This window comes from Lynx canadensis, chromosome E3 (assembly GCF_007474595.2).
Source record: "Lynx canadensis isolate LIC74 chromosome E3, mLynCan4.pri.v2, whole genome shotgun sequence".
NCBI classification, from domain to species: Eukaryota; Metazoa; Chordata; class Mammalia; order Carnivora; family Felidae; genus Lynx; species Lynx canadensis.
In genome coordinates this window covers 2,730,266-2,756,385 of record NC_044318.1, presented here as the reverse complement: position 1 = coordinate 2,756,385, position 26,120 = coordinate 2,730,266, and the positions used below count along the sequence as shown (strand labels likewise).

The 26,120-nt window shown below is 56.0% G+C and overlaps 1 protein-coding gene and 1 long non-coding RNA gene across 8 annotated transcripts; one reads left to right on the top strand and one right to left on the bottom strand.

Annotated features, from left to right (window-relative positions):
• The first annotated feature begins 487 nt into the window (after positions 1-487).
• On the top strand, positions 488-3,509 carry LOC115503947. Of its 2 annotated transcripts, XR_003965535.2 has the most exons (3): positions 488-692; positions 783-822; positions 1,478-3,509. It is a non-coding gene; the product is annotated as an uncharacterized LOC115503947 (long non-coding RNA). The 2 variants fall into 2 exon arrangements; XR_003965534.2 differs by having other exon boundaries at positions 490-822.
• FLYWCH1 (FLYWCH-type zinc finger 1) lies at positions 1,631-24,870 on the bottom strand. Of its 6 annotated transcripts, none has more exons than XM_032591567.1 (10): positions 24,781-24,870; positions 22,782-22,898; positions 12,836-12,942; positions 11,642-12,082; positions 10,908-11,369; positions 9,413-9,838; positions 9,030-9,293; positions 4,992-5,255; positions 3,714-4,011; positions 1,631-2,308 (listed from the first exon to the last, which is right to left on the bottom strand). In XM_032591567.1, exons 4-10 carry the CDS (start codon positions 11,973-11,975, stop codon positions 2,215-2,217), a joined length of 2,142 nt encoding a protein of 713 aa, XP_032447458.1. In that variant the 5' UTR covers positions 11,976-12,082; positions 12,836-12,942; positions 22,782-22,898; positions 24,781-24,870; the 3' UTR covers positions 1,631-2,214. The 6 variants fall into 6 exon arrangements, with proteins under 6 accessions (XP_032447458.1, XP_030156379.1, XP_032447461.1 ...); XM_030300519.1 differs by lacking the exon at positions 24,781-24,870 and adding an exon at positions 24,623-24,753; XM_032591570.1 differs by lacking the exon at positions 24,781-24,870 and adding an exon at positions 24,623-24,753 and having other exon boundaries at positions 3,739-4,011.
• Positions 24,871-26,120: the final 1,250 nt, after the last annotated feature.

The window sequence follows — 26,120 nt, the reverse complement described above, 5'->3', positions numbered from 1 at the left end:
GAGGGAGACACAGAAGCCGAAGCAGCTCCAGGCGCTGAGCCGTCAGCGCAGAGCCCGACGTGGGGCTCGAACCCACGGACTGTGAGATCACGACCTGGGCCGAACCCAGACACTTAACCGGCTGAGCCACCCAGGTGCCCTGTACCGTTTCCTTTAACCTACAATTTGGGAATTCTCGGCTTTCTACGCCAGCGTGCCCCGGGAGGAACCACCGACTCTCCTGAGAAGGCCCACCCCCCCCCCTCCAGAGTCCCCGGGGCTCTGCGTGTGGCCTTTGCAAGATCCTCTGTCAAGAAACGAGAAGTTCTCTTGTATCACCGTGACGGGTTTGGAAATCACGAGTTCTCTGCTCTCCCTCCTTTCAGGTGCGGGAGCCCGACGCCCTCCCCTCGAGCGTGGGCTCCGTGCGGTGGAGGAACAGAGCGAAGCAAGAGGGACAGGGTGTGGTGTTGGTCAGAAAGTCACCGCGGCTTCCTTCCTGTTTTTTTTCAGCGAGTTTTGAGCTGCTGTCCTCACTCCACCGTGTCCGCCCTGAGCGTGGAGCCCGACAGGCGCAGTGTCCCCACAGCCGTGCGCCCAGGACCACGGCCACTTCGAGGGCACCCCCACTCTCCCTAAAAGTCCTGTCCCTCCTTTTCTACCTTGAGGAAGAGTCTGTGAAGGACGGGTGCTAATTCTTCGTTTAGTGTTTGGTAGGTAGAGGCCACCAGTGACCTCGGGGCCTGCGCTTTCCTTGACGGGAAGTTTTAGAACTTCTAATTCAGCCTCTTTGCCTGTTACAGGCCTGTTCGGGTTTTCGTAGTTCTTCACGAGCCACACTTGGTACGTACTTGCCTCTCTAGAAATGGATTCACTTCATCTGAGTTACTGGATTGGCTGGCCTCATAGCTTCCCTTACGATCCTTCTGTGTGTGTGTGTGTGTTTCCCTGTGATGTAGGTAGTAGTGTCTCTCCTCTCATTCTTGATTTTAGTAATTGGAATCTTCCCTATCCTGATTTGATTTTTAAAGATTTTATTTTCTAATGTTTATTTTTGAGAGAGACAGAGAGACAAAGCATGAGGAGGGGGAGGGGCAGAGAGAGAGGGAGACACAGAATCCGAGGCAGGCTCCAGGCTCCGAGCTGTCAGCAGGACAGCTGTCGAGCACGACGGAGGGCTCGAACCCATGAAGCTCGAGATTATGACCTGAGCCGAGGCCAGACATTTAACTGAGCCACCCAGGGGCCCCTAAAGTTGCTTCTTTTTTTTTTTAAAGTAAGATCTACGTACAATGTGGGGCTCGAACTCATGACCCTGAGAACAAGAGTCCCACACTCCTCTGAGCCAGCCGGGTGCCCCCGAGTCTTCCCTCTCCTTAAAAACCAATTTTGGGGGTGATGGAGCTACAGGTTTATCCATTTTGATGATCCTTCCAAAGAACCGACTTTTCTCTATGTCGTGAATTTCCATTCCCTATCGTCTCCCCTCTCACTGCAGGACTGCCTCGTTCGTGTTTCGCCAGGGTCTTCGCGTGGAAGTTTAAGTTAACGAGTTGACATCTCGTTTCTTAATCCAGGAACTCCCAGCCCCAGGCTCCCCGTCAGCAGGGCTCTGCTGCGGCCGCGCGTCTGGCGGTGCCCCATTTTGTTCATTTCGGGCTATTTTCCACTGTCCTCGGGATTTCTCCCCCCGAGTCATCGGTTGTTCAGGAGCGTGTTGTCTGTCACATTTATGAGGTCCCCAACTTTCTCCGTGTCCCGACTTCTGGCTTCGTCGCACTGTGACCGATAACACAGCTGGTGTGAACCCAGTCCTCGTAGAATTCTGGGGCCTTGGGTCAGGGCCGAGACGCGGCCGCCCGGCCGGGCCCCGAGTGCGCGTGGGAGGGCTGCGGGCCTTCTCGCTCGGCTCCCTCCCTCGGCGCGCTCGTGGGGAGACAGCCGTCGGGTGTGAGGACACCGGAGCAGCTCTGAGGAGCGGTCCGTGCGGGGAGGAGCTGAGGCCAGCAGCCCACATGCTGACTGAATGAGTCGCTTCGGAAGCGGCTCTCCAGCCCCCGTCGGCCTTCGCGTCACCGCGGCGGCCCTGGCCGACACCTTCTCCAACCTCACAAGAGACCCCGGGCCAGAACCACCGGCCCAACCACTCCGGAAATCCTGCCCACAGAAGCTGTGGGAGACGGTGACTCTCCGTCACCAGAAGCCACCGCGTTTCGGGCGATCTGTGGTGCGACGTCAGACAACGGACACCGCTACCCGCACACCTGCTGGGTTTCCGGAGGGACGCTCTGGACACGCAGCTGCACTTCTGGCGGAAGTTTCGTGTTTTCTGAGGGAAGAGAACGGAAAACGCGGGTTAGTAATTCTTCTCTCCTTGAGGCGGCGAGAGCCCGAGGCGCGCACTTTGCGATGATGACCTCGAGGCCTCGAGGATAAAGGAATCCGGGAGGAGAGACCCTGATGTGGGCCGTCGCGGGGAATTCTGGTTTCCTGACGCCCCAAACTCCCGCGCCTGGTGAAGGGAGCTGGTCGGGATCCTGAGGGTCAGCGGTCAGCCCCTCCACCGAGCAGATCGGGACTGAACCGGGCGTCAAAAGCGAGGGGCCCTCCGCCCGGGGGGGGGGGTGCTCAGTCGGTCGAGCGGCCGACTCTTGGTTTCGGCCCCGGTCAGGATCTCAGGGTTCGTGCCTCTGAGCCCCGCGCCGACCGCGTGGAGCCTGCGCGGGCTCCCCTCCGTCCCTCTCTCTCTCCGCCCCTCCCCTGCCCACGCGGGCTCGCGCTCTCTCTCAAAATAAAGCAACAAATAAAAACGTGCAAAACAAAGCGAGGTGCCCTCTGCGGCACCACAGGGGCGCCACGAATTCTACTTCCTGTTGCCGCCAACTGGCGGCTTTCTCTCAGAAGTCTCCTTCTGTTTTTGTTTTGTCTTTGAACAGAAATCAAATTTCTTTGGGCTGTTTTATACAACCTGGAATCAGTTTTGTATTTGATAAAATGTGGCCCTTATTTTTTTGAGTTTATTTATTTCGAGAGGGAGAGAGCAAGCGAGTGCGAGTCGGGGAGGGGCACAGAGAGAGAGAGAGAGAGAGAGAGAGACAGACAGACAGACAGACAGAGGGTCCCAAGCAGGCTCCGTGCAGTCATCGCAGAGCCCAAACCCGACTTGGGGCCCAGTCCCACCAACTTGAGATCATGACCTGAGCCAAAATCAAGAGCCGGACGCTTAACTGACTGGGCCCCCGAGGCTTCCTGTGGCCCTTATCAGTTACGTGAATTAACATAAAACACAAAAATGCCTCTTAACGACTGGTTTCATATTCTGTTTATGTGAAGGGGACCCATTTTCAGTTCAATAAAATTAATTATCGGCAAGCCTTACGAACGTGTGCACACGTGCATGTGTGTGCGCGTGCACACAGACATTAGTACATTCTTCTGGAGCGCTCTCTATTTTTTCATCAGATTTTCACAAAATACTGCCCTGTAACAAGTGAAGACCTCTTAGAATAAAAGAAAGGAGACGGAATGAATGAGAAGGGGAGTTGTTCTTGAGGATGGGACAGATCTGGGGGTGTTTTCAGGTTCAGGAGAAGGAGCCAGCGGACAGGAGAGGTAGAAGATTCTGGAAAGGTAGAAAGGCCAGGGCGCGAAGGTCCAGATGGCGCCAACGCCCTGAGGTGTCTGAACCTTGGGCTGGCAGCCACGAGATGCCCACGGCTCGTTGGTACTCCCACCTCTGACCCCCAGCCCTGTCTCCACCTGGGTCCTCCCGCTGGGCCGCGCCGGGGCGCCGCTCCCGCTGCCTCAGGGCCTCCAGGCCCGCCAGGTCAGGCAGGTGGCAGTGGCTACGCATCACCGTCACCAGCTGGCCCTGGGTGATGGCGCGGCTGCGGCAGCCCAGCCGGGCCTGGTCCCGGCACATCCAGTACACCTTGTCCCCGGCCGCCTTCTCCTTCCGGTAGAGGAAGGACTCGTACACCAGGAACCGGCCCCCGAGCGAAGTCCGCAGGAACTCCAGAGGCTGCGGCGTTCCTGGAAGGAAGGGGACAGCGTGAGCGGGGCACTTCGGAAGCAGGGTAGAGAGCCTGCGTGCCAGGGACAGAGGCTCCTTCCTGTGTCCCACCGGCCCGCCCCACCGCAATCCTGCCGCACGACCCACTCTGCTCTCCGCCTCCACACCTGCCTGCGCCATGGGGCCCAAGGACGGAAGTTCGGGCTGCTAGTCTAGGGCCCCCGGCTTGACACCCTCGAGCTCGGACCGGCAGTCTCCTTCCCAGGGCCTTGCTGCTTCCCGGGGGCGGGGAGGGGAGTGTTGGTGCTGGCCCTGCAGCCGCCCAAACCCAGAGCTTTCCGAGGCCTCTCCTGACCCGGCCCGGACTCCACACTTGCTGGCACACACCCCAGGGCGGAGGCTAGGCTGGAACATGGAGCGAGGCCCACGGCCGGTTTGGGCCACTCACCGGGAGCCTCCTGGCTCCCTGTGCGCCCTCCCTCGGCCAGCTGGCAACCAGTCCACTCTCTCTAGAGGCTTCTGAAGCCCTCATTGAAAAGCCATGCAATGTTAGGGTTTGGGTAGCCAGAGAGAACTGGGGGGTGGGTGGGCAGGGTGAGGAGTGAAAGAGGAGGTAGGAAACAGACACGGGAGACCCCGGGAGGGGAGTCGGAGGGTCCCACGTCCAGGCGCACCTCCCCCCAAATGGAGCTAAGCGCTTCCTGGAGCTGCTAGCGCCGGCCTCACCCCTCCCTCGGCAGCCTGAGTGGGTTCTCTCGCCAGCAGCCAACCCCAGACCAGCCCGGCCATGAGCGAGGAGCCCAGATGCAGCCCGCCGGCCCTGAGGGAAACACCGTGGGCAGCTAGGCCCCGCCAGGCACGGGCGGTGGACAGAACATCCCAGACAATCTCTAGCCTGGCACTGGCGCTGCGGCGGGGGGAGGGGGGTGGGCGGGGGGCGCAGGCAGCAGGGAGACCGGGGCGCAGAGCCCGTTCACCCCCCACACCCTCGCACCCGCACCTGAGCCTTCCCTCTGGGCTGGGCTGGGGATCTGCTCCCGCTGCCTCAGGGCCTCCAGGCCCCCCAGGTCGGGCGGGTGACAGTGTCTGCGCATCACCATCACCCGCTGGCCCTGGGTGATGGCGCGGCTGCGGCAGCCCATGCGGGCCTGGTCCCGGCACGTCCAGTACACCTTCTCCCCGGCCGCCTTCTCCCGCCTGTACAGGAAGGACTCGTACACCAGGAAGCTGCCCCCCAGAGGGGTCCTCAGGAACTCGGGGCCTCCTGGGGAGAGACCAGAGAGGTGGTGGGGGGAGGGAGAGCCTGGAGCCAGGTCCTGGGGTCCAGCAGCGAGGTGACGGGGCCCCTGTGCTCAAAGCCGGAGCGGCAGGGCTCCTGGAGTGAGACCCGCCAGCGCCCCTCCGCTCAGCACCCACATCCCCCAGGGAGAGGAGCCAGCCCTGGAGCCCAGGAGGCAGCCCCCTCCCCCAGACCCAGCCTAGTCCCGGTCTGGGGGCGGGGGGCGTGAAGGGAGGCAGGAGATGGGTGAGGCAAAGGCCCTGAAGGCAGAAACTGTCTCCCCACCTGGGGGGGGGGCGCAGGAAGGAGGCCGCTCTCTGCAACCACTACTTAAACTCGGTTCCCGTGGGCAGGCGAGGGGGGGTGGGGTGCACGGCAGTGCGGTCCTCATGGAGTGGGAGGAACAGGCACGGGCCCTGTGGGGACAAGCGGCTCGGGAGTGAAATGGCAGTCAGGGTGAATCTGTGTGCAGCGGGGAGGCTCGGGGGCTGAAGCAGCAGCAACTCCCTGAGCTGGGCGGGGATGTGACCTGGGGGCGGTAGGAGAAAGCGAGGACTAGCTGACCGAGGCCACGTATTCAGAGGCACCGTCTTGGAGTGTTGAGGGTGAGGACCGAGGGTGGCTGTGCCTTCCACCCTGAGAACTTCCTCTGGGCACGTGGGGACCACAGTGGAGCTGGAGACACACTGGGGAGTCTGTCGTGGCTGCGGAAGCCATGGGGGGTGAATGCGTTCCGGAGGCCGCGGCGGGCGGTGGAATGGGCATATGACACGGCCCGTGACAACGTGCACCGAAGTGACAAAGACAGTCTTTTGCTCCAGGTCTGGAGCAGCGGGGGTGGCAGGGCAGAGATGCACCCAGAACGTCAGAGGTGGGGAGAGTGGGCGAGTGGTCACAGAGCCCGGAGGGGAAGCCAGCCACTGAGGACCCGAGAGCACAGGGGCCAAGCTCAAGGTGCGGGGGATGCGGAGTCCCTCCGAAGGGGGGTTAGTTGTGTGGGGAGCAAAGAGCCCAGGGAGCCAGGCCCGGGGAGGAGGTGGGGGAAGTCTGTCCTGCAGGCTGGCACTTCCCGCCCAGCTGTCCCTGCCGGCTCCCAGAACCCCGCCCAGGGGGCGGCCCCTGCCATGGGCACCGGCAAACCTAACCTGCAGCCCCACAGAGGCGAGGCCTGGGCTCTCGGGCCAGAGTGGCCACTCACGGCCGCAGCTGCCTGACCGCAGGCCCCCCGTCAGCACCACGTACAGAGCTCGCAGCCTCGCCTTGAACATGAGCAGCGGGGCAAGGATCACCAGACACTGGAGAGAAGCTTTACCCAGAAGGAAGAGACCGAAGCAGACACACAGAGAAAAGGCGCTCGGGGAAAACAAAGCCGTCGCCACAGGCAGGAGACAGGCCTGTCGTCCCGAGAGGATGGGGTGCAGAGATGTCCAGGCACGACAGCAGAAACGCAGACATGAGATGGAAAGGCTGGGAGACAAAATGGAGGGAATGTCCCAGGCAGTCAGGCCGGGACGATGGACAGCTGACCAACAGGCACAATGGAGGGAAACGGGCAGGGAGCAGAAAGTCACGAAAGACCAAGACAGAGTCACTCTGAGAGAGGGAACTGAGTTTCCGGCCCCCAAGGCCCTCAGTGCAGCCAGATAGCCCAGGGATGGAGACGCGACCCCAAAACGTCAGCAAAGACGCAGCACATGCATAGGACGGGTTCGAGAACGGGGGCCAGACAGCCACAGAAAGTGACTTTGAACCAGGAGCTCCACCAGCCCCCATCAGGCGTCACCAGGAGCGCGCGGTCTGTGAGCGTGGCCCCCGGCCCCTCCCGCTGTGGCTCGGGGAGCGACTAGGAGGGACTCCGCAGCGAGACGAGGGGGTCGGGCAAGCAAGAGCAGGAGGGGCCCCTGGGAGGACCGGAGCCCAGCCTGGAGCCGCCCGCTGCCTGGCCACCGCGTGTGTGAGGACACAGAAGACGAGGCCAACAAGTAGAGCGGCTGCCCGACGGCGGAGAAAACGGCCTCGGAAGAAGGACCGGGCACCCTGCGGCCGGTGACCGACCTCCTACTGAACTGCAGACAAGCCACCGCAGAGGCACTGGGAGGGTGGGGCAGCGCGCGGGGTCCCTCCTTTCCTCCCTGGTCAGCAGGCCGAGAGACTTAAAAACCGGGTGGGGCGCCTGAGTGGCTCAGTTAAGCATCTGACTTCGGCTCAGATCATGATCTCACAGTCTGTGGGTTCGAGCCCCGCGGTGGCCTCTGTGCTGACAGCCGGGAGCCCGGAGCCTGCTCCCGAATCCGTGTCTCCCTCTCTCTGCCCCTCCCCTGCTCTCTCTGTCTCTCTCTCAGAAATAAATAAGCACTAAAAAAATGAAAAAAAAAATAAATACAAACAAAACAGAAAAACCCAGCTGATAGCAGCAGAGGCACAGACTAGATGTTGGGCAGCAGACACTCTATGAGGGGCTGGTTATTTGGGGCGGGAGTAGGGGGTGAGGACGGGGCGGGGGCTGCCTTGCGACTTGGAACGTCTTCCCCCTGTACCCAGTCACACGGAAATAGAATACAAAGGGAGAATCCGAAGGAAACAAAATCAGGGACACCTGGGTGGCTTAGTCGGTTCAGCGTCCGACTTCGGCTCAGGTCACGATCTTGTGGTCTGTGAGTTCAAGCCCCGCGTCGGGCTCTGTGCTGACAGCTCAGAATCTGGAGCCTGCTTCAGATTCTGTGTCTCTCCACCTCTCAGCCCCTCCCCTGCTCATGCTCTGTGTCTCTCCATCTCTCAATAATAAATAAATGTTAAAAAAATTTTTTTTAAAAACTTTCTAAAAACAAAATCAGAGATTTCTAGTTTGAGAGAACTTTGGGGCCAAGAAGACTCTATTTTTTTTAATGCTTATTATTTATTTTTGAGAGAGGGAGACAGACAGAGCATGAGCGGGAGAGGAGCAGAGAGAGAGGGAGACACAGAATCCGAAGGAGGCCCAGGCTCCGAGCCGTCAGCACAGAGCCCGACGTGGGGCTCGAACCTACAGACCCTGAGATCATGATTCAAGCCGAAGTCGGACACTTAAGCGACTGAGCCACCCAGGTGCCCTGGTGCCAGGAAGACTCTAAAGGCAACTCTGATGACTCAGAAAACCATAGGACCGGGGGCCCTTGAAGGACAGGCAGGCGACCCCGGGACACAGACCGGGAGCCAGTGGGTAGACCAGACTGGGCCACAGTGCTCTTCTTAGCAAGAGGACGAGAGGAACTCCGACCAGAGGGACAGAACACCAGGTGGACAAAGATGAAAAGAGCAGGGCTCTGACCCTCGTCACGGGTCCCTCAGGGACCATGTTTCTGGAGAACCACAGGAGGAGGGAAGAAGTGTCACCTCCCACCCGTAAACCACCCGGTCTGCAGGACGTGCTCAGTGCGGGCACGGTGTCAGCCACTCGCACTGTGAAAACGAGCAGCCAGTTCGTGGTTAGCTTCTCTGTAAATCCTGCAAATTGTTTTAAAAAAGGAGGAGGAGGATGCGGAGGAAGAGGAGGGGAGCCGGGGTCTATCAGGCGCTGCGGAGATTTTGGCGCTGGACCCAGCAGGCCGCAGAGGGGCAGGAACTGGCTGTAACTACTTCCAGAGTGTTCCAGTGAGAACAGGAGGGTGCTCGCGGGGGGACACGGCGGCGGGGGGCGGGGGGAGGGGGGGTCAGAGGGAAAGACTGGCTGGCTGGGTCCCTTGCCTGTCCCCAAGGGCCACTGGCCGCAGTCTGTCCTACCTGGGCTCCCCCGCTGGGCCGCACAGGGGCGCTTCTCCCGCTGCCTCAGGGCCTCCAGGCCCCCCAGGTCAGGAGGGTGGCAGTGGCCGCGCATCACAGTCACCCGCCGGCCCTGGGTGATGGCGCGGCTGCGGCAGCCCATGCGGGCCTGGTCCCGGCACGTCCAGTACACCTTCTCCCCGGCCGCCTTCTCCCGCCTGTACAGGAAGGACTCGTACACCAGGAAGCTGCCCCCCAGAGGGGTCCTCAGGAACTCGGGGCCTCCTGGGGAGACACGGGAGGAGGGTGGGGGAGGGAGGTGGGAGTTCAGGGTCTGGGGTCCCTCCTACTTCCCCAGACCCGAGGAAGCACGGCTGGAGGGGGCCCAGCTGTGACAGACTCACCCAGGTCATCCTCCTGGTCTCCGGCGGAGGCGCCCTGCAGGGCCGGGGGCTGGGCCGGAAGGGCCTTTGCGCGCTTTCTAGGCCGGGCTCTGCCGAGAGTCAGGGGCCCGGGCCCGCCGCGGGACAGCAGCTCGTCCACTTGGCCCCCGGGCCCGCCCGGCCGGGCCTGCAGCGTCTCCATGGCCTTCTCCTGCTGCCGCCGGGCCTCCAGGCCCTCCACGTCCGGCGGGTGGCAGTGGCCGCGCATCACAGTCACCCGCTGGCCCTGGGTGATGGCCCGGCTGCGGCAGCCGTGCAGAGCGTGGTCCCGGCACGTCCAGTACACCTTGTCGCCCACGGCCTTCTCTCGCTTGTACAGGAAGCACTGGTGCACCAGGAACTGGCCCCCGTAGCAAGTCCTCAGGAACTCCAGGGGCCGGGGTTCTCCTGGAGGAGGAGTCTGGGCAGTCAGGGCGCCAGGAGCGCAGGCCCAGGAGGTGCGGGGCGGGGGGTGCAAGCGCCTTCTCCTCGATGCTGACCTTTATCGCAGCTTCCCCTGAGCCGGGCATGCGTGGGCCGCGGGTGTACTCCCACTGACCCCCCACCCAGTGACCCGGGGAAGAGACTGAGTCCCTCTCCCGGAGGTCGGCGCGGTGGCCACGGCTCTTGGTGGGGGGGGGGACGTCACGTCCAAGGTCACGCACCCGGGAAGGAGTGAGCCGGCTTTGACTTCCTAGCCTAGGCACTCAGTCACTCACGGCCATACCTTTTTTTAGGGTTTGTTTGAAATTTTTATCTAATTTTCGAATAACACGTGCACGTGCCATAAAATACAAAAGACACACAGTGAAAAACGCGTCTTCCCTGCCCCGCCTGGCCCCTGCCGGCCCTCGGTACCAGCACAGCAGCTGCCCTAACCCCTTGCATCCTTGAATCTGGGTCAGGAGGGAGCCAGCGTTTGGGATGGAGCCCACCTCCCACTTACTGGTGGTAAAAACCACGCAGAAGGCCTCCGGGGCCGACCAGCACACACGGACCGGTGCTGAGCACTTCCCACACATCACACACCTAATCGCCCCTAACCTGAGCCGTCACCCAGCCCCGATGAAGCTCCTGAAACTCCAGAAGTTCAGAACGTGTTCTGAAGTCACCAGGCTACACGAGGTGGGGGCTGGGACTTGAACCCGGCCCAAAGTTCAACATTCTCCCCTAGGCCGACCTTCCCTAAACTCATGGGTTACCAGCACCACCCGGGCCTGTTAAAACTCAGGCTTCTGGCCTCACACCAGACCCTGCTGCATCAGAAAGTTCCAGAAGGCCCTGGGACCCCTGGTTCTGGAGCACTAGTTCTATCCCACGGGCTCAATGATTTGGGGGACATGTTTATATTTTTTACTCATCTTGACTTTGAGCACACTAGAAAACCAAGAGGGACCCCACACTTCCATCTGGGCACAGGGAAGGGCCTGGGGGTTCCCGCCCGCCCCAGAGGGGAGCCCAGCTGTGAGGCACTCACCGGTCCCCAGCGTCGGCCGTTTCTTGGGGGGCAAGCTCAGCAGCGACAGGGCTCGTAGGCCCTCATCCTCCTCTGCGGCCGGCCTGCTCAGCACCAAGCCAGGGGCGGGCTCCGGCTCCTCAGGGCACAGCCACGGGCCCACCCCTTCCAGTGGCTCCTCCACTTGGCCCCCGGGGCCCTCCGGACCCCCCGGGCCTTCAGGCAGGGCTGGGCTGGGCAGCTTCTGTCTCTGGCGCCGGGCCTCCAGGCCCTCCTCATCAGGTGGGTGGCAGTGGCCGCGCATCACTGTGGCCCGTGGGCCCCGGGTGATGGCCCGGCCCCGGCAGCCCAGCTCAGAGTGCTCGCGGCACTTCCAGTACACCTTGTCCCCCACGGCCTTCTCCTGCTTGTACAGGAAGCACTCGAGCACCAGGAGGCGGCCCCCGAAAGGGGTCCTCAGGAACTCCAGGGGCGTGAGGGCTGCTGAGGGCAGGGGAGGAGGGCTGGGTTAGCTGGTGCAGAGCAAGGCTCGAGGCCAAGGGCACAGATGGGAGCGATGGGGGATGCACAGGGATGGCCCCCTGAGATCGTCACACCAGCTTGAGACAGAGTTGTGATGAGACACGAGGATGCTTAGCTCAGAGGAGGGATGGGACCCCAAGGCCGCCCCCCCGAAAGGGGGTACACAGGGCCTGTGTCTGAGCATGCAGGGCCACAAAGGTGGCTGGGCTGGGGGCAGCAGGCCTGGGACTCACCTGTGTCTGGCTTGCTGCGTTTATGCTCAGGGACCTGGGGGGTTGGCTGGACTGTGCCCGCTTGCTCCTCCACTGGCAGGATCTGGGGGGTCCTGGCTAGTGTGTCAGGGCCAGACAACTCCAGGGACATGACACAGTGCCCTCCTTTGGGCTGGGAGTCCACCTCGTCCACATTCTCTGTGGAGGCTGCCAGCAGGACCAGTTTGGAGAACTCTTTGGGCTTCGTGGGGGCGGCGGGGACGACATCGGTCCCTGGCTCAGGGGACTCCGGGGACGGCTCCTGGCCAGCCTTCACACTCTCACCCTCCTGCTCGCTGGGCTCGGGCAGGGGCATCCTGGGACGATGGTCGGTCCCCCAGGCCACGCTCAGGCCCCAGCAGACGGATTTCTCCTCTTTCTCCTCCTCCCGGATAGGGAACCTGGCAGTCCAGGGGCTCCGTCCTAAGGAAGGAGGCAAAATCCATCAGTGGAGGCACCCCTGGGCCGGGGGCTCAGGAAAATGGATCTGGGGTGGAGGTCGAGGCAGGCGGGGCTGCCTCGGGACCCCCGGGGCTGAAAAGCTGGGGAGGGGCCCGCACGGAGCTGGAGAACCTGGGCCTCTCCCTCTCTTGGGCAGCCTTGGGTCTGTCACCTCGCCTACCCAAACTCCACTTGCCCACCTGAAAAATGTGCCAAATGCAGGGCTCTCGGGGCCTGTCGGGACCCCTGAGGCACAGAGTACCGTGAGCTCGTACGAACAGAGGCCCGTGGGTGCTGGGCAGGCTGTGATGTGGTTTCACGGGTGTCCCCATTTCACTTGGCCCCGTGTTATGAAAGTCGATCATTCTTATTGACCCGATTTACAGATGAGGACACTGAGGCATTCCAGGACGGCCAACACGGCCATGACGTGCAGAGCCGGGAGTCTGGGCGAGGCGGATCCGGAGCCCGTCCCCACACAGGACCTGCTGTGCCTCAGCCAGGGTAACAGCCCGGCCTTCCTGAGCACCAAGCATCGGAGGCCAGCACTTGGGACATGGGCTCGGGTCACAGACCCTCTCAGAATGCCCGGGGGCCCTCATCCCGACACCGTGTCCCAGGGAGACGGGGGCCAGGGCTCTGTGGACTCCCAACTGGATCCGTCCCCCATCCCGGGCGGGAGGCCCTGGACCACCCGGCACTCAGGAGATGCCAGGGCCCCAGGAGGGCAGCGACCTTGGGCCTGAGCCGGTGGCGGTGCTGCCTCAGCTGGGGGGGGGACAGGGCTGCAGAGGCGTCTGCGGAATCCACAGTCACTGAGGGCTCCCCGGATACTGGAGATTCTGGAAAAGCAGAAAAAAAAATGTATTATGGGGGTAGAGCTAGCCTGGAGCTGGGGCCCTGGGGTACCTGCGTAGGGTGGAATTTTTTGCTTTCTGGGGGGACTGGTGGTGGGTGAGTGGCGGGTCTCTCCCACCCCTCAGTCACCCACATTCAAGACTGCAGCATTCCTGCACATTTCAGCTCCCCATCTGTGAGCTGTCACCCTCATGTCCAAGTTCTGCCAGTTCGAATTCCCTCTGGTCCCCCATTCCTGCTCTGAATTTCCCTGGTTTGAGGCCCACATTCAGCTTCCCAAGGGCAGGGCCCCAGTGTCCCCGCTGAGACACAGCCAAGGCTTAAGGTGCAGAGGGGAGCAGCGTGCCGAACCCACCGCCCCCCATAAACTCTCCGCACACACGGCTGTCCATCCCAAGGAAGAAGGGAAGCCCATCCCAGGTTGGCGGGGGTGGGGTGGGGGTGGGGGGTGTGGCTCGAGACTCAAGGAAATCTTCCAGGTAACGGGACACCTGATTGGGAGTCCCGGCTGCCCTCCCTCCCAAGTCTTTCTCCCGGACGAGTCAACCCCCGCTCCTCCCGTGTGGTCCTGCCCTGCCCATCCCGCCCCACACGGCGACGTGGTGGGCCGGGGATCCGGAGGGGCCTGGGGACGAGCTGCAGTGAGACGCCGTCAGCGCCTCCATGCAGTTGTGCTCTGAGCAGGAAAGAGGGATGGCGGGAGGCCCCGCCCCCCTCGCGGATTGGCCCCGGCGCCGGTCCCTCCGCGGACAGCCCACCCCTGGCTCGAGCTCGGGGTCCCTGCACCCCGCCTGCCTGCGGGCACACTCTGGCAGTGCCCGTGGCCTTCACCTGGCGGAGCCACGGCGCCGGGCGGGGGCGGGGGGGGCGGCCTTCCCCTCCACGGGAGGCCTCAGACAACTCGGGCCCCCTCCCCCAAGCGGCGTGGCCACTGTCCACACAGCACGCACACTCCTACAGGACCAGCCATCGATCCCCCAACACGCGCGGGGCAGGAGGGGACTCCAGCGGCCTCAGTGTCAGACCACCAGGCGCCAAAGCCCGCCTCCTCCGGACCAGAGGGCGCTACACTCCCCGGAGCGTACTAGAGTCACGGGTACGCCGAGTCAGAAGACAGTGCGATCCCCTTAACTAAAAGTTCTGCTTAAAAGGCTTCCAAGGACGCCTGGGTGGCTCAGTCAATTAAGCCTCCGACTTTGGCTGAGGTCATGATCTCAGGGTTCCTGCGTTCGAGCTCATCAGGCTTTATGCTGACAGCAGGATCCTGCTGTCTCCTTCTCTCTCTGCCCCTCCCCCTGCTCGTACTCTCTCTTTCTCAAAAATAAATAAACATTTTTAAAAAATTTTAAAAAAGACTTCCAAGATCCCTCAAAGGATATGGAAAAAGTTCCATGCACTATGGTTGACTATCCCCAGCAGAAAAGCATGAATTTGGCAATGATCTAGAATTTAGATTGGACTGACACTTACCAATCTCAACCACTAGAGGGCCTTGGAACACCCATCGTTTATAGAGACCACAAATCCTCCTATAAAGTATGCAGGTCCCCCTGCAAGGTGGTCGCTCATCTGGACGGGCTCCAGCCCAGAATGGCCACTTGCTGAGTGTGGCAGAAGCCTGCGGTAGGGGTATGGAAGTCCTCACCCTCATAAGACACGGCCCTGAGACTGCCAGGCTAGGAAGTGGTGTGAGAGGCCAGACGCCGGGGGTTGGAAGCACTGCCAGGCACAGAGGAAACCATCTTGCACGGTCCAGTCCAGCAAACCCCGCAGCTGTGTTTAGCCATGTGAGGGAGCCAGAAGAAACCAAGAGAGGAACGGCCCAGCCAGCTGAGGGAACATCGATCGGTAATAAACCGCTATTTTAAGCCAGTGAGATCGGGGTCATTTGTTACTCAGCAGTAACTGATATTCTTGGCAAGTGACTGAACATAGCGGGTTTGGCTTTTTGATGGTTGGAATATTAAAGGTTGTGCAATACACAACAAAGTGCTTTTGAAGTTCAGGTGCCATGCTACACAGATTTTAAATCCCTCAGGGCTGGTAATTCAGTGAAAAGAACAGAAATACTAAGTACAAAGGACGGCAATGAGAGTTACGTATTTAAAAAGCACGTAGGGGCGCCTGGGTGGCTCAGTCAGTTAAGCAGCCGACTTCAGCTCAGGTCATGATCTCCCAGTTGGTGCGTTTGAACCCTGCATCAGGCTCTGTGTTGACAGCTCAGAGCCCGGAGCCTGTTTTGGATTCTGTGTGTGTGTGTCTGTCTCTCTCTCTCAAAAATAAATAAACCTTAAAATGATTAAAAAAATTAAAAGTACCTAACATAAAATAAGACCATCACAAAAAAACACAAATGCCGTATGATCCCACTTCTAGGATGTAGCTGCTGTTGCCAAATCCAAAGACAGAGTCAGGTGGTGGTTGCCAGGGGCTGGGGGGAGGGAGAGGGAGACTGGGGGCAAAGTTCTGGGGGTGGGTGGTGCTGGTGGCAGACAATGTGAAGGTGTCTAATGGCACCCAGCTGTGCACTTAGAATGACTCAAATTGTAAATTTTTGTTATATATATTTTACCAAACACACGCATACACACAGGCGCGCGCGTAACAAAGTACAGGTAGTGATGCTGCATTTACCTAACGTCCCTGGTGAATGCGGTTCTCCAAAACAGGCAGATTTCAGACTAACTAAAGTTATTTCTCCACCATCCAGAATTTTACGATTATATCTGTTTCAGTTTACCCACGGAGGATGGGTATCTTCGTAAGCTCTTGTCACTCCTCACTAACTGGATAAAGAGGGCGTACATACGTTATCCGGATTCCCCACCCAGTTCCCTTGGCATACCGCCCACGCTCCTGGGGGCCCTTTCCCCGCTTCTCACATCCTGCTGTGTCCAGTTGCCAAGCCTCCTGCCACCCCGCCCCCACCGTGGTTCTTCTTCCCATGGGGGACCACCAAGATTCTGTGGTCTCCTGTGTCCTAAGGCCCTCCTTCCGTCAACAGTTCAACTTTGTAAGAACGGCCCACACTCGACCCTTCTCAGCCTGGCTGTCGGGAGGCTGACACGTCCAGACACCGCTCTCCTCCTCTTTGGCCATCGTGCAGGATCGGTGCCGGCTTGGTCAGCCCATTAACCGCGTTCTCCCAACAAACCACCTGCCCTGGCCTACAGGTGGTCCGTCCACACAATAGAATTCATTCAGCAATAAAAAGGAAGGAAGCACTGACACCTGTTGCCGTGTGGGTGAACCTTGAGAACATCACGCTCAGGGAGAGAAGCCAGACACAAAAGAAAGCACAGTGTAGGATTCCATTTACGTGAAATGTTCAGAACGGGCAAAGCCACGGAGACAGAAGGTAGACAAGTGGTTGCATAGGACTGGGGGAAGGGAAGGGGAGATTAGGAAGTGATGCTAAGGGGTGTGGAGCTTCTTATCGGGGTACTGAAAACGTCAAATTGATTGTGGTGACGGTTATACAACTCTGTGAATGCCGTGGAAACAGTGAATTATACAGTTCGGATAGGGGAATTGTATGGTCTGTAATTCACAGCTCAGTAAAACTATTTTTAAAAATCCTTATAGGGACTCAGGTCTCCAGGACCACTTGGATGAAAAATAGTTTATTTTTTTAAAAAAAGTAATCTCTACTTTTTAGTAGCGGGGCTGAAACTCACTACCCAGAGGTCGAGTCTCACGTTCTTCTGACTGAGCCAGTCAGGTGCCCCCAAAACAGTTTTCTACCCCATTAGCAGGCTTTTCACTCCAGGGCTTGGCTTCCTCATCAGAGAAGAGGGGTGGCATGGATTACACACACATACACATACACACACACACACACACACACACACACACACGTATATTGTATTTGAACGTTTTAATGTATTTTTGAGAGAGAAAGCACAAGCAGGGGAGGGGGAGAGACAGAGAGGGACAGAGGATCTGAAGCAGACTCCACACGGACAGCAGTGAACCCGATGTGGGGCTCGAACCATGAGACCATGACCTGAGCCAAAGTCAGACGCTCAATCAACTGAGCCATGCAGATGCCCCAGCATGGATTATATTTGCGATATTTTGGAAGTTGCTAATATTCTATTGTAAAACTATATACAAATACTTTTTAAATCTTAAGAACATAATACTAGTAAATCACCCATAATCCTGCCACTCACACGCACAGCTATCTTCATTCTTGGGTTAGTGCTCTTAACAGACATTTTGTTTTCAGTGGCATACACATTGCGTTCAACATGTTGTTTGCTATTTCACCCCACTTTACAGTGGGGGGGGGGGGCCCTACCTGCAGATCTGATAGAGCCCTTGTAAAGGCTGAAATCGCCATGTAATGTAGGCCCAGAGCAGGCGTGAACACAAATCTAAACCCTCAGCGGCAATGCTCCGGAAGGCCACAAGATGGCGATGTTGCTCCTTAAAACGAAGTTACTGGTAAAAATTAAATGTCTGATCCAAATGTTTCCAAAGCAGCATCTGGGAGTTTTTCCCTGTAGCAAAAATAAGTAAAGCTTTCCAAAAATGTTTGTATTTACAAAACTTTAGTTAGAAAGCAGATGTGGTTAACAAACTCTGAAAATACTATCTCTTCCGAGCTTTTTCCAAAAAACAAGCCAAAGAACGACTGGAACACTGCTGTGGCCTCTCTCTGTCCCTCGGCCCCCACAGCCCCTCTCTTGCCTCTTCCCAGCTCTGCTCCCAGCCAGCAATGACGGACTAACTTTATGTATTCATGACTTAAAAAAAAAAAACCTTAAATAACTGGGAAGAGATATCTCAAAATGTTAAAAGTAGTAAGTATAGTGATTTATTTTCTCCTTACATTTCTGTCGTTTTCCTAAAATTGTGTACAATGTGCATGAATACTTTGTACCGTGGGGAAACGGGAGACATCTCGCTTGGTGATTTTTTCTTCAACTCCGTAACTCTCCCGTGACATGTCACACAAGAAATTAAAGAGTTAACAAAAACGACAGAACGGAGAAATGAATAAAAATCAAGGAGAGTAAAATCCCTGTGGGACCTACATAGGCTCAGACATTCCCTCCAAGATGTTTATTTAAAAAATTTTTTTTTTCAACGTTTATTTATTTTTGGGACAGAGAGAGAGCATGAACGGGGGAGGGTCAGAGAGAGAGGGAGACACAGAATCAGAAACAGGCTCCAGGCTCTGAGCCATCAGCCCAGAGCCCGACGCGGGGCTCGAACTCACGGACCGTGAGATCGTGACCTGGTTGAAGTCGGACGCTTAACCGACTGCACCACCCAGGCGCCCCATCCAAGATGTTTATTAACTACAAAGGGTAAGATGGTAACTTGATGATGGTAACACACCCCCCTAAGCGATCGAGGTCAACTTCACCGGCCAAAAGACACATCGACACCATGACCTCCTTGACACAACATCGTCTCTGTGATATTTCTGCCCCAAACACACACCCCCGCTTTAATCGGACAAGCCACATGGAGGGACGGTCTACAAAACAACTGACCAGGACACTTGAAAACGGCTGAGGTCATCAAGGACGGGGGCAGGCTGAGGACCTGTCACAGACTGGAGGGGACTGAGGAGATCATGGCTAAATGCATCATGGGATGCCGGAACAGGAAAAGGATGCTGGGAACAAGCTGGAGAAATCAGAGTCAGGTTAACAGAGCGGCATCAGGTGAGATGCTGACAGAGAGACTGGGTGACGGGTACATAGGAATTCATCGTACTATCTTTGCAATCTTTTTTTTTTTTTTAATTTTTTTTTTTAACGTTTATTTACTTTTGAGACAGAGAGAGACAGAGCATGAAAGGGGGAGGGTCAGAGAGAGAGGGAGACACAGAATCTGAAACAGGCTCCAGGCTCTGAGCCGTCAGCACAGAGCCCGACGCGGGGCTCGAACTCACGGACCGTGAGATCATGACCCGAGCCGAAGTCGGACGCTCAGCCGACTGAGCCACCCAGGCGCCCCTATGCAATCTTTTAAAAGCCTAAATTTAAGACATTCTTGAAAACCCAAGTTTCAACTTATAGACAACATGGGAGATGACAGAGAAAACAAGTGGCGGAAACCTTCCGGTGGAAGGGTGAGAGAGGATGAGGGTCAGAGGGTAGAAGAGACAGGGGAGACACCCTTCCGCCCAGAGCCTTGTTGTTGGTCCTGGGACTTGGGACCTGGGACCTGAGCCGGGAACAGAACTCCTCTGGCATCGGCCCACATGTTCAGTACAGTAACCCAGCAATCTCCCTGCTGAGGGTCACCATCGCTCTTCCCCGCTCTGCTTCTGGGGCCTTCAGCGAGCGGCCCAGGACGACACGGCTCGGCCGAGACTCAAACCCAGGCCCAGCTGGTGCCGCGCTAATGGGGTGCCTCTTCCTGCCCCGAGCGGCTGAGGCTTGAGGTAAGAAGCGCTTGTTCCAGAGGAAGCTGAGGCTCAGAGCTGCGATCAGGCCTTCAGAGTAAGTCGTCCGAGGCACTGATGTGTCCCTACAAACCAGCTCTTTCACGGTTTGTCACAGTGCCCTCCCGCCGATCTGGCCAGTGGGAGGCACTGCGGGTTCCCGAAACCACCTGCCCGGCGGGGCTCCACCGGTGCTGTCTGCTCCGGCTTCGGTCTCGCAGGGTCTCCCCGGGGGCCCCGGGCGCTCAGCCTGCCGTGTCGGCAGCATCCAGCCACTGCTAGCGTCTGGGCTGCTTAGTTTCTGGTTCGGCCCCTCACCTCCTCCACCACCAGGCACCGCGCGGAAATTCCCAGCTGAAATCTCACGGTGGCTTCTGTTCTCCCGTCTGCATTCTGACTGACACATCCTCCGAGAGTCTGAAGGACTGTGATTTCACCATTTAATATTTACCAAACACAGCTGTGTGCCTGGCACTCCCTGAAGGGCTCTGCACGCGCGGTTTCCTCTTCCAGATAACCTTGTCAGAGTGCGCTATTCTTCCCTATCTCGGAGGAGGAATTAAGGGTTCGTTCGTCTTCGGTCCCTGTGGCCAAGAGCAAGGCCAACAAAGACAGAGTCACCGCTCGAGACTGCTGTGTCTGCCCTCAGGGCTGAACCTCTTAAAATAAGTGAAAACAGCCTTTTGCAAGTGGAGGATTCTGACCATAAGGATCAATATAGTGGGTTAGGATTGGTGGCCGTCCATCGGGGTGATGTGATTCCCAGGCAACACTTGGCAATGTCCAGGGACACTTTTGGTTGTCATGACTGGGAGGCAGGGCGCGCTACTAGCATCTAGCGGGTAGGGGCCAAGGATGCTGGTCAACATCCACCAGTGCTCAGAGTAGCCTCTCCAACACCCGCTTAAAGAAGCATCTGGTCTACGGGGCACCAGGGTGACTCAGTGGGTTAAGTGTCCAACTTCGGCTCAGGTCATGATCTCGTGGTTCATGGGTTCGAGTCCTGCATCTGGCTCTGTGCTGACAGCTCGGAGCCTGGAGCCTGCTTCAGATTCCGTGTCTCCCTTCCTCTCTGCCCCTCACCTGCTCACACTCTGTCTCTCTCTCAAAAATAAATAAAGCAAAAAAAAAATTAAAAATAAAAGGCATCTGGTCTAAAATGCCAACAGAGCCAAGGATGAGAAACCCTCCTTAAGATCAACGCATAAAAAATGAAATACAAAAGAAAGAGTCCATCGATACAATAAAGCTAAGTATAGTTTTCATGCTTTTTTTTTTTTTTTTTTTAGTATTTATTCTTAAGTAATCTCTACACCCAACGTGGGGCTTGAACTCACAACCTTGAGATCAAGAGTTGCATGCTTTTCCGACTGAGCCAGTCAGGTGCCCCTTCACGCAAGTTTTATTACAATTATTTGTATGTGTAACTCTGGTCTTCATAAGAATTCCCCAGGGCACCTGATTAAAATGCGAATGCTTGGATTTCCATCCAAAATGCTGACGGAGGGTCTGGAAAGCGATTCTAGAATCTGGATTTTTAACTAGTACCCCATGAGGCTCCAGCACTGGTGGACCACGGACTCCTGCTTTTGAGAAACACTTGAACACATGCCCTTGAGAAACAGGTGGCCAACCTAAGAAGGATTTGAAGGTTTTTTTGTTTTGTTGTTTTATTTCGTTTTTGTGCCGGGCTCCTTATTAAGCATTTTATATACATTATCTCATTTAATCCGTCACGTTGTGCATGTTCCTTCATTAATGCATTAAATAAAATCACTAACATTCGTTTATTTTATAGCAGTGGGAGAGTCACGATCTTATCTTTCCTGAAATGATCCTTCAACAATTTAACAAGTGTCAGATGCCTTAGGGGATTTGGGGGACCTCAAGAATACAGACAGGACTTTGCTCAAACTTACAAGCAGTATGGATGAAATCTGGTGGAGACAGCTTCTTGAGCATAGCTTTTATACCATGAGATAGCAAATACCAGATTTTTACAAATCCCATCTGAGATTCCTTATGAAGGCTGCCAACAAAGCAAACTCAAGGAGGCCTTTATGGTGAATTAACACACTGTACCTGCGCGAACAATCAGGCCAAATCTAAGGAGACCGGCCTTATTTTAAGATTAGAAGTATCTTTCATCGAGGTTATGAGACTGCAAAGAAGCTCTGTGCTTCGGTGGAAGACGATGCAGCTGTCTAGAACACGCCTTCCAGGTTATAGGATTCTAGCCTTTGAACTAGTTTTACAACTCTGCACAGTGTAGATAACTGAGAGCAATGCAAAATTATTCTAGTCTATAGGCAACAAACTCTCCCCATGCAAATACGTATAGACATGCAAATTATTCTTCCCACTGCAGAAGATGCCAGTTTTGCCTCCCTGTGCACATTTATTTCAGTATCTATAGTCTTCTAGAATCTTCTTTGGAATCTCTTGCACACTGGTTGTTAGGTCTTTCTGGTTTGTTGGTTAATGAGTTAAGTATAAGTTTCCATATGTGTTCACTTCACATCTGTGTCAAACAGCTTTACTTCCTTTGTTTTGGTTTAAGACTGCTAAATTTTTTTTTTTAATGTTTATTTATTTTTGAGAAAGAGAGAGAGTGTGAGCAGGGGAGGGGCAGAAACAGAGGGAGACACAGAATCCAAAGCAGGCTCCAGGCTTTGAGCTGTTAGCAGACAGCCCGATGCAGGACTCGAACCCACAAGCTGTGAGATCATGACCTGAGCTGAAGACGGACGCTCAACCGACTGAGCCACCCAGGCATCCCCAAGACTCTGCTTTCTAATTGCTCAGGTCGTTGGTCCTTTAACCTCTGGTTCCAGTCAGTTTTTAATTAATTTATTATTATTTATTTGTTTTATTATTATTTTTGTTTGTTCCGGTCAGTTTTTAAAATTACATGTGAAATATCAATCTGCACTGCATGCAGTATAACTGGGTATTATCTTAGGAAACTTTTATTATACACGTGTATATTTATTCCGGGTGGATTTAAATATATTTTTTTAACTCGGGATGGCTATTGATTTGAGGTAAATACTTGAGCCCCTAACGTGTTCGTGTTGTCATATTCAATTTTTACTCGCTGAAGGTTTATTGAATGACTGGAGTGCTTTTAAGTCGGGCAGATGTAAATGGAAAGTTGGAAAGCTTCGTGGTTTACGATTCGTCGCTCTCTTATTTCCTCTCCCCGCCACCCGCCAGAAGCAAGGTACGGGGCAATTCGAATGCAATACTCAAGCTGCCTGCTTTGATATTGCTGTGCACTGGGGGTCAGTGTAAACCTAGCACCCGAGAGACACACGGTATTACAGGCTGCGACGTGCCTCGGAGGCAAGGCCTAAGCGGTAAGGTCCCGAAAGGCTGACCCTCACCCGGCAGCTGACAGTGGATCAACAGAATTACCTTTACACACGAGAGGGAGAGCCACCGTCCCCATGCGCCAGTACCCGGGTCCTTAGGGCTGGCCTGCCGGGTGGGAGACCTGGGGCAAATCCCATCAATTCTCTGGGCTGATTTTCCCTGTGAAACAGGAAAAGTGGCAAATCAGATACTGCATGTGAAATTCTTCTATAAACCGTAAAGTCATCTCACGAGAACAAAGAGTTCTTTGTCAGGCTCCGGGGCCCTGATGTTTGAAAAAGCTCCTGGGTGACTCCAACTGCCGCTCCCCTCCCACATACGCTAGGGAACCATGAGGGTTAGAGGTGTTCATTGACTGACTCGCGACCTTCCTATGAAATATGCATGGTCTCTGCGTGTGCATACAGGTGTCCTTTCCAGAAGCCGATGAGGGTGCCAGCGGCCCCGCCCCCAGCGATTAAGATTGCTGAATGGCCTAGGGGAGCCACTGCTTCAGACCACCTTAGAGAGGCAGAGGGCATGGAAAGAAAGATTCTAGCTCCTGGTCCTCTCAGCCCAAGTCCTTCAGTCACCAGATCAGAATCTTAGCTTTTTGTTTGTTCGTTTGTTTATTTAAGTAATCTCTATGCCCAACGTGGGGCTGGAACTCACAACCTGGAGATCAAGAGTCACACGCTCCACCGACTGAGCCAGGCACCCCAGAATCTTAGCTATTTTTACTCCTTCCCTATCAGAACTGATGTATCCTCACATGTCATGTATACCTGGTCATGACACCTTCCATCGCCCTCCCACTGAACATCACTGCACGGCTTTGATCCCCACCCACTCCTTAACAGTCCTCTCATCCGGCATCCAGCCAGTCCCATTCTCCCTACGAGGTACCAACCAGTTAATCTTCCTAAAGCTGAACTTTAATTATTTCTCTGTCCAGTAAAAAATCGTCTCCCTCTCCGTATAAACACCCCACAATCCAGATGAACACTATCTCTTCCCCAAGTCCCACAGAGCTTTTGGAAGAACAAGATAAGCCTGATGGCATCCAACTAGATAATTCAAGTCAAGTCCTTGAAGTGATTTTGGCCCTGAGAAGCAGAAATGTCAAAATATTAAAAATATACCCTTTCTTTAGGATTGAAGGTTACTCGTGATTATCTGATTATTGGAACTCAGTCAGCATCCCCCAAAGGGAAGAAGTAAAGGAAACCAAAGACTGATGGCTTACAGCATGGGTTTAAAACTGGTCAGAACCAGTAGGTCCTAAAATCAATTTAATGGGTTAACAATAGCCTTTTGGAACGGGAAGAACAGAATAGAATTAGAACAAAGGTAGAGTAGATCAGGATGAATCTGGAGAGGTTAGGGTAATTTCTCCCTTTAAACTTATCTTTCAGTAATCTACATCTACAGCACAAGTTTCGCATGTAAAACAGATTTCTTAGTGTAGGGTGAGTCAAAAAAAAGTTTCAAAGTCACCACAGGTAATCTACATAAGCAGAGGGGAAGCTGGGGTGTTAATAGCAAAAAGTGCAAGGTCACGGGGATCTACAGAACACCACAGAAGAGACAGGGCTGGGGTGCCAGCACGGGTCAGCACCGGTGGGGCGGACACCGCCGGGGGTGGGGGGCGGGCGAACGTGGGGTGACTGGGGGTTTCAGGGCACAGTCCCCGGGCCGGATGGGTTGGGGGAAAGGAGGAGCCTGGAGAAAGGAGGCGAGTCTCGGTTGAAGGACAAGGAGGCGGCCTGAGCGCCGGGATTCAGAGCCGGGTGACCACCCCCTCCCAGTATCAGAAGCCGAGGGACACCCGGGGAGGCCTGGCTGGGGGCGCGGCCACGCCGTGGGACCCGCGACCCTCCCGGCCCGCTGGGGCCCGTGCTCACCGGGCACCGGCCGGGCGGCGGCGGCAGCGCACCCCTCCCTCTCCGGCGACCAAGCCGCGGTGGGTCCTTTGGCCTCGACCGCCGGAACCACAGGCGTCGACCTCGCGGCCCAGGCCCCTCCGGCCACCACAACCCGAGCGCCCGCTCCCCGCCCCCACCTGCCCTCTCGGGAGCGAGCCTCGTGCCGGCGCGCCGCGCCGCGCCGCTGGCCAGGAGCGCGCGCCTCCCCGCAGGAGAGCCGACCTCTTGGAACGCCCAAACGGGCTCCCAGCGCGCATGCGCCGCAGGGCCGCTGGCGGGGGGGGGGGGGGCCCATTCCGTGGACAAACTCCGCTTCTCCGGCTCTTCCGTGAGCCGCGCCGAGATACAGGGCGAGGTTTGGCGAAAGGGGCGGGGCAATCCTAGGATTGGGCGGCGGCGCCCGGGGGCGGAGCGTCGGTCGGACCCGCTGCTTGGACTAGAGATTCTGCGCGGGGGCTCTCGGACACGTGAGTGAGTCGGAGGGCTTTATTGAGACCCCCGGGGCCTCCACCACGGTTTGACTCCGGGCTCGCTAAGCGGGAGCATTTGTTTAAATATTGTATTAGACCTGTCACTTTCTCTAGCCAGCGGAAGGACATTCTTACGCACCTCATTGAAACCTTCCAAGACCCCACGCCAAAGCTGGGGCAGTTTGAGATTCAAACCACAGTAGTAAATAATGATAATAACGGATTATGACTTTGCATAAAATAAGAATCCACGAGTCGATACTGATGTAGATAAGTAAATGGGGAGAAGGAAAAGCTCGTTCTTAGAGTAGAAGGCCAAGTATAAAATGCAGAAGGGATGATGCAGAAAATCAGCATTTGGCAACCATCCTAATTAGTATCCGATTTGAGCAAAAATCCTCAATGGCCGCTAAAACTGGAGAGTGAAAGTTTAACCAGGAAAGAGTATTTACATAACCCCAAAGGTAGTTATTAATTACAAACGGGGAAATACAAATTTTACAGTAGAGAAATGGTTCTCAAAGTGTAGTCTGGGCGTTCCTGGAGGTCCCTGTGGAATATTGCAAAGAAGGCGACGTGACTGATGTAACAGGTTGATTGCCAAAGCACATGTGAGAATCTCTAGTCTTACCTTAGGCTTATTTTAAAGAGATTTGCAAAACTGCAAAAACAATTCCACTCCTCTCACTGTATTTCTTTGTTTTGGTAAATACAGTCATTTCTCATAAAAAAAGTTAACACATAAATGGTTTACTATTGTTTCATTTTTGATAATGGCTTTATTGAGATATGATTCTCATACAATGCAGTTCACCCATTTAAAGTGTACAATTCCAGTGGTTTTTAGTATATTCACAAAGATGTGCACACATCACCACGATCAATTTTAGAACATTTACTCCAGAAAGAAACCTGTAGCAATCGCTGTGAAATCCCCCATTCTCGGCCCCGCTCCCCGCCCCTGCACCTCGGTAACTATTCATCTGCTTTCTGTCTGTAGTTTGCCT

What these genes read in the sequence shown, in the direction of transcription:
- FLYWCH1 (XM_032591567.1), bottom strand. Translation starts at nt 11,975, where the DNA reads ATGCCCCTGCCCGAGCCCAGCGAGCAGGAGGGTGAGAGTGTGAAGGCT. An exon ending in ACGCAGCAAGCCAGACACAG is followed by an intron (nt 11,370 to 11,641) that starts GTGAGTCCCAGG and finishes CCCTGCCCTCAG; the next exon opens with CAGCCCTCACGCCCCTGGAG. An exon ending in ACGGCCGACGCTGGGGACCG is followed by an intron (nt 9,839 to 10,907) that starts GTGAGTGCCTCA and finishes CTCCTCCTCCAG; the next exon opens with GAGAACCCCGGCCCCTGGAG.